Source organism: Camelina sativa, chromosome 19 (genome assembly GCF_030686135.1).
Source record: "Camelina sativa cultivar CO46 ecotype springtype chromosome 19, ASM3068613v1".
NCBI lineage: Eukaryota > Viridiplantae > Streptophyta > Magnoliopsida > Brassicales > Brassicaceae > Camelina > Camelina sativa.
Window position 1 is genome coordinate 13329000 of NC_141898.1, and position 7192 is coordinate 13336191.

The 7192-nt window shown below is 33.3% G+C and overlaps 1 protein-coding gene across 1 annotated transcript; it reads right to left on the bottom strand.

Annotated features, from left to right (window-relative positions):
* Positions 1 to 4383: 4383 nt before the first annotated feature.
* Positions 4384 to 5244, bottom strand: LOC147920514 (uncharacterized). Its single transcript, XM_087501106.1, has 2 exons — positions 5026 to 5244; positions 4384 to 4731 (listed from the first exon to the last, which is right to left on the bottom strand). The coding sequence occupies exons 1-2, from the start codon at positions 5242 to 5244 to the stop codon at positions 4384 to 4386; spliced, it is 567 nt and encodes a 188-aa protein (XP_087357232.1).
* Positions 5245 to 7192: the final 1948 nt, after the last annotated feature.

Consider the following 7192-nt stretch of genomic DNA (forward strand, 5'->3'; position numbering starts at 1 on the left):
AGAAGGCATTGAACTCATTAGATACAAACTCCCCTCCTCTATCTGTTCTGAAGGTTTGTATCTTCTCAGCAACTTCCTTTTCAATCATTGCTTTAAACTTCTGAAACTTAAGAAACGCTTCTCCTTTCTCTTTTAGCAACATAGTCCACATGTAGCGAGAGTAATCCTCAATGATCACAAAAACATATCTATTTCCAGCAGGTGTACTTGGCGTAATCGGACCACATAGATCTCCATGTAAGAGTTCTAATCTTTTAGTAGCTCTAAAACTGGTTGCTTGAGGAAACACACGTTTTGTTTGCTTGCCAAGCAAACACGATCTGCAAATATCTTTTCCAAGGGTTAGTTTTGGAGCTCCAAGAACTAATCATTTTCCTAACATTGATGTTAAGGTGGCATAGTTGATATGTCCCAGCCTTGCATGCCACCTACTTGGTTCACTTATCTCTGAAAAATTTAAACAAGTATTGTCCTGCAATCTCATCTGAACTTTATACAACCGGTTTCTCGATTTCTCTGTTCTCACAAGTAGGTTCCCTTCTTCATCCTTCATAGTTAGATAGTTACCTCTTAGCCGTATGTCAAGACCTGCTTCAGTGGCCTGACCGAGACTCATGATATTGCTCTTCAAGTCAGGAATGTAGTAAACGTCAGTCATTACTCTTGATTTTCCATTCTGATCGATAAAAGCGATGGTTCCCTTTCCTTTGATATTAACCCGTGAGTCGTCTCCAAAGCGTACCTTACCAGTTACAGATGTATCAAGTTTGCTAAAATACCTCTTGTCACCAGTCATATGGTTAATCGCACCGTTGTCGAGATACCATATGTTGTTTCTGGTTGTACGTGTCTCGAACTTGCTTGGTACAACTAATTTCTCATTTAAGTAAACCACTTCATGCATCAAGAGCTCGTCTGCATCCTCTGTATCCTTATTATTGTTTTCTTCTACTTCCTGCAGCTTCAACAATCGATCTGGACATTGTGCTGCAAAGTGACCGGTTTGATCACAACGGAAGCATGTAATCTGTGAGAGATTTCTACCTCCGTAGCGATCTCGTCCTCTTCCTCTGTAGAAAGATCTACCTCCATGACCCCTTCCTCTGTAACTTCCAGTTTCTCCATTGTAATCTCGGTATTGCTGATTTGCTTGTGGCTCTGAGTTAGCGTACATCAATTTACTCTGATCATCTTGAGTATCTTCTTCCTCCTTCAAAGCTTATGGTATTCAAATCTAGAACTTGTTCTAGAGAGGATACTATATGAATGAATTTTCTTCATGGAAGACTGTTAAAGAACTTCTTAACAATCTTCGATTCCTCTATATTGACTCCTAAGGCGGCTGACTTTGATGAGATTGTAGCTAGCTTTCCCGAATAATCATCAATAGTCTATGATTCCTTCATCTTTAAACGTTCAAATTCTGCCATTAAAGTTTGAAGTCTAGCTTCTCGAACTCTCTCTGCTCCAACGTGTCTAGAACGTATTGCTTCCCATACCTTCTTTGCTGTATCAAGTTCTCCAACTTTCAGTGTTAGGCTCTCCGGTATCGACTGAAATAACAAGGCCATAGCTATATCATTTTCAAGCGAATCAACTTTATTGGTCTCTGGTTCAATGGCATCCCAAACTTTATGTACTCGAAGGGCTATCCTCATCTTCATCGCCATAAAGTGTAGTTGGTTGATGTTAACATAGGACAGACAATCGAAGGAGATCCTCCTCCTACTTCTTTAGGTCGTGGTGTAGCTATGGTGATTTCCGACATGATCAAAGAACTCTTGCTCTGATACCAAATATAGAATTAAGAGATTGTTTTAAGAACTCAATTAACAAAGAATATCTTTCTTTATTAATACCAAAGAAAATAACTCAAAACTTTGGTCTCTCTCTCAAACACTCAATCTCTCAAAACCTCATAAGTTGTGTCACAACTCAACACATCCTTATATAGGACGTTGCTAATCCTAATCCTAATATGAATCCTTACATACCTAGATAGCTCCTAGATATTAGACCTTTATCTCTTTGTTATCACAAACATAATAGGACTAGGACTAGTTTCCATTTTAAACTTTCTTCAAGCTTACTCTAACAGCAAGTACTTGCGGCTATAGTAGATGCAGATATAGTTGTTCGTTTGTTTGCCGCAGGTACCTCCAGCAAAAGTACATAATCAATGTGATAAAGTGGTTCGATGTAAGTTTTGTATAATTTAACATGACAAGATGCAAATCAAGAAGTCTGCATTGGCTAAAAAAAAAAAAGCCTACTTTATAGAACAAGAGTTTAAAACTAGCGGCAAAGTAAAACAGTTTTTTTTTATATATACGTTGAAACAAATCACTTTGATACGTTTGACATAAACGTTTATCACTCCAAGTAAAAGTTAAGCCAAATTTCAATTACAACGTCCTGTACATAATAGTAGAGACTGAGTCAATTGGAATGAAATACTGTTTTGGGAAGACTTTAGCCAATTTGCCAATGCAATATTCGATTTTACGATAAACAAATATTTTTTTTGCTTCATTGGCTCCTTAATTAACGTACTCGTAAACAAAGGCAAGGCGGAAACTTTTTACCACCAAAACTTCAGGCATGAACATTTCAAGTGAAGTATTGAAAGTCTAAGTATTGTACGTATAAAAATTAACAAAATTCGATAAAACAATTTTTTTAAAAATCGTTATGTAAATATAATTTCATTAATATATATATATATATATATATATATATATATATCTTATTATATAAAGTTTGGTAATTTCCATCTATCTTTTAAACCTTTTAATTTTGTAGAAAAATAATTTATTATGAAAATGTTTTTTTTTGTTAAAATGTTACGTATTATAAACTAAAGCTAAGCGACAAATTCTATAAGTTATCTTATATATATTTGTCAAAAATTTATTAGGACAAGCATTTTTTTAAAAAACTCATTAGTTTACGTAACTCATAGATATGTCACATACTAGGGGTATTTAAAAAAATGCTTCCTTTTTCAAACTACTTTTTAACAATACTTCTTTTTAAAAATCTTATCCAAAATGCTTCTAAAATTTTGAGATATACTCTCAAATAAGTATGTAACTTTATAAAAGCATACGCTAACTACCTTTATACATGTAAAATATTTTATAAATAACACGTAAATACCATACAAAAATACATTTTAAAAACTTTATAAAACCTTTTAAAATACCTTGTAAAACTTTATAAAACACTACAAAAACTTGGATCAAATATCCAAGTAGTAGTTATTATTAAGGAGTACCTTCTAAACCTTATAAAATATTATAAACTTTTCAGATTTAATGAATGATATTTTTAAAATTGATATCTAAATGGGATATTTATGAAAAGAGGCATTCTGAAAAGCAATTTTTCAGAAATTCTTTACCTATTATCCATATATTATTCTTTTAACTTCTTGGGATTAATAGATTTACCTCTAATTTCAATTTTTTTTCCTTTTAATTTTGTGGATAGCATAAACAAAACTTGAGAACAAATAAGGAGCTCATATCATTTTTGGTTAATTTATGATAATGTTAATATAGTTTTATTCAGAATTAGTAGTACATGAAGTAAAAATATTAGAATCATATTACCGTATACGAAAGAAATATATTTAAGATAATGTTATGTTTGCAAATATGAGATAATATTAGTTTTTGTCTATGCTAATTATGTTTTATTAATGTTTAATTATTTTTAATACTAAGTAAGATAAAAATTTTGATATAATTCACATATTATTTTGATATGAACGATATAAGTCCTGAGTTGCAAAGAATTAGAATCCAATTATGTTATGATGTAACATACAATTAATTATATTGCAAGATAGAGTATGTAGCTCTAAAGCAGGTTTTATATAAAAAAAAGTATCAAATAAAATAAAAATCAATATTTAGAATATATTTCTTATCCCCACATATCTATGCGGGCCTAATCTATAATTTGACATATTAAGATATGATTTAGTTTTATTTTTAAATGAAAATTTTCCTACAAATCATCTAAAATAAATTTCTATTAAAATACGATAGTTAAGATCATTAACCATCAATTTGATAATTGAATTTATCTATATATGTGTAATTAAGGGTCAAAAGGTTTTTTTTTGTTTTGTTAACCACACATTAAATTAGAATATAACTCCAAGATTGGTTGCCCAAACTGGAGGAAAAAAGTTTACAAAAGAAACTTTAGAAAGTAAATATCTCGAAGAGCGAGCAAGACAGTCTGCCCAACATTTGACTTGCGTGGAATCCTCGAAAGCATGAAAGATGGAAAGGATGGTCGAAGTAAACTGAACTCATGCAACAGGTTGGAGAAGGCGGGCTATTCCTCAGGGGACTGCACCATCGCTACTAGTTATGCACAATCCGTCTCGAAAATTTGACAGTCAACATCCGCCGCCAATAGAGATTCCATCGCCCAGATCAACGCCTGAAGCTCCGAGTGTAGGGGTGAAGGGCTACGATGCTGACTTTGTGCTCCCAGTAAAACCATGGTGTCCTCACTATTGCAAAACCACCAGTCTAAACCTACAAAAGGATCTGAGGCCTTCCAAGATCCATCAACCTTACATCGGGAAGAAAGATCTCGAGCCTCCAAAGGCAAAGAATCTGGGGAGTCTGATTGGAAGGATCTAGCCTCTTCCCATAACAATTTCTCATTAGCCGCTTGACTAATAATATCAATTGACTCTGCCTCAAAACCCTGAAATTTTTTTTTATTCCGATCTTTCCAAATAGACCAAACAAGCCACAGTAAGCGGAAATTTATATCCGGAGCGGCCGACTGGGATGATGCCCGCCAATATAGGAAGTCTAAATTTTAAAAAACTGAACCATATGGGAAGCCATTAGGACTTATATCAAGCGGGGACAAATCTCAAATCCGACGCGAACGAGGACACTCAAAAAGTGCATGATTTATAATCTCCAACGCCGAACCACATCTTTTGCATATAGTATCACACCGGACACCCCGATGAGCAAGACATTCCATTACAGGAAGGAAACCGGAGGCAATTTGCCAGAAAAAATGTTGAATCTTCGGGGGAACCTCTAGATTCCAAACATGTGCCCTAAGACCTGTGCACGTCGGTCCATAGTCAACCTCTTTAATTAAATCACGTGCGAGACGATAACCAGACTTGACCGAGTATTTCCCTGATTTAGTATAGTGCCAGATCAGTTTGTCCGGTTGATAGAATTTACTAATCTTCATAGTTTGAATAATTTGAATATCCGCCGGATCCATAAACTCCTCAAGGATTGGCATATGCCACTCCTTAGTAGTTGGATTAATATAAAAGGTTTTTTCTAAACATTAAAATTTAAGTTACAAAACTAATATAAAATCTATAACTTCCAAATAATTAATTTTATTTTTGAAAAAAATCGATGCATATTTTTTTTAGTAAACGAAAAATAAAATTACTTTTAATTTATAAAATAAAACAACAAATATTAATTTACCGGTAAATTAATATAACTAATATGATGGTCTCAATATTATTAATTTATAGATTTTTTAGAGTATGTGGTTGTTTAAAGTTAAGAGCTAATCTAATGATTCATTAATTAAAAAAACAAATGCATTCGAGAGCTAAATTAAAAATCGGGTTAATGACTTGGTTTTTTTTTTTGTTAACTCAGAGAGTAAATACTCAGACCTATGGAGAGGTCCGACTAATCTCTCTGGGGAGAGGATATCCCACGGGTAGGATCCCATGTATGCAAATGGGTTGTAAACAATGGGTCCATATCCATGTGGTCAAAGGGTAAAGCTGAGTAATTCTGCGTTTGGAGAAAATCGATCACTGGCCTAGACCAACAGGGCGACTCTTCCACCAAAGCTAGATCTATTAGCCCACCCCTGGTAGTTAAAAATGACTTGGTATTTAATGACTTGGTATTTATAACCCAATTTAGTGATTTAACCGGTCTTAACCACGATTAGGAATTTCAGATCAAAACGCACTATTTGACTGAAAAAATAATATTCTTTGTGTCTCGCGGCTCGTTTTCTCGTCGTCATCTCATCTTCAAGGAGGCGAGAGGGGAGAGGAGAGGAGAGGAGAGGAGAGGACTTCCGATAACTTATCAATAAACAAGCTTTTAGAGAATCATTTACAACTTCTTATTCTGAGAGCAATTTTACTTTATTTGTTTATTAATCAGTTAATCACCAAACAACAACACTTTGGCCAAGGTTAATACCCGGTAAAATAGCAAACCGGTCGGTCACTTTTACAGAAAAAGTCATTTTTACATTACAACTTTGTTACAGCAAAGTGTATATAGGTATTACAACGAATATATTTATTTATTTAATTCAAAATGTTAGCGAAGTAAAGGAAAAAAAAACACTCATATATAGAAAAAGCTCCACAAGTCGTTCTATCTGTTTCTCTCTTTGTCGCTAGATTTTACACAGATACGATGCAATTTTTTCTCATAATTATAGAATTCTCATCAGTTCCATTTATCCTAACCTTATTTTCTGTCTTTCTTCCCTAGATGATGGAGCAATGAAGAGATACTCAAACCTGATCACACCAAGTTATCTTTCGATTCCAAAGCCTCCAAATTCACCCTTCGAAAACCCTAACCCTCTCAATAAAACAATACTTCCTCTGTTTTTTTTTATTAATTGTCGTTTAAGATTGTTTCACACGGATTAAGAAAACCATTAATTTTATTGTTTTATTTCTTTTAAATATATTTTTTATTTTTTTGATTGGTTAAAATATTAAAAAAGTTGGATAAAATTGGAATATTTATCAAACATTTACATTGGAAATCTAAAACGACAAATATTATAACACAAAATTTTAACTCTAGAAGACAATCAATAAAAACGGAAGCAGTATTATGAATCTAAATTTGGAAAACATTCTCTTTTAGAAAATAAGATGCGGAACATGGAGGATGATATGCTTGATTTTGACCTCTTTGTTCAAGCATTAGTCTCATATCTTATGATCTCGATAAAGCTACTCATAATCAATTGGCAAGAGGTTAACGATTGCGCGAGTATGAGAAAGTTAAAGTCTCTCTCTTTAAAAGGGTGAAAGCTTACCTCAACCAGTTTGATACTAAAAGACTCAGGTTTTATTGTTAGAGATTTATAAATATCAATTCCAATCATCACATAACAAAGGAATGAAGTT

Excerpts from the sequence above, each read along its gene's own strand:
- LOC147920514 (XM_087501106.1), bottom strand. The coding sequence starts at position 5,244 with ATGAAGATTAGTAAATTCTATCAACCGGACAAACTGATCTGGCACTAT. Across the intron at positions 4,732-5,025 it reads TTGCCTCCGGTTTCCTTCCT|GGTTTTGAGGCAGAGTCAAT; the intron begins GTAATGGAATGT and ends AAAAAATTTCAG.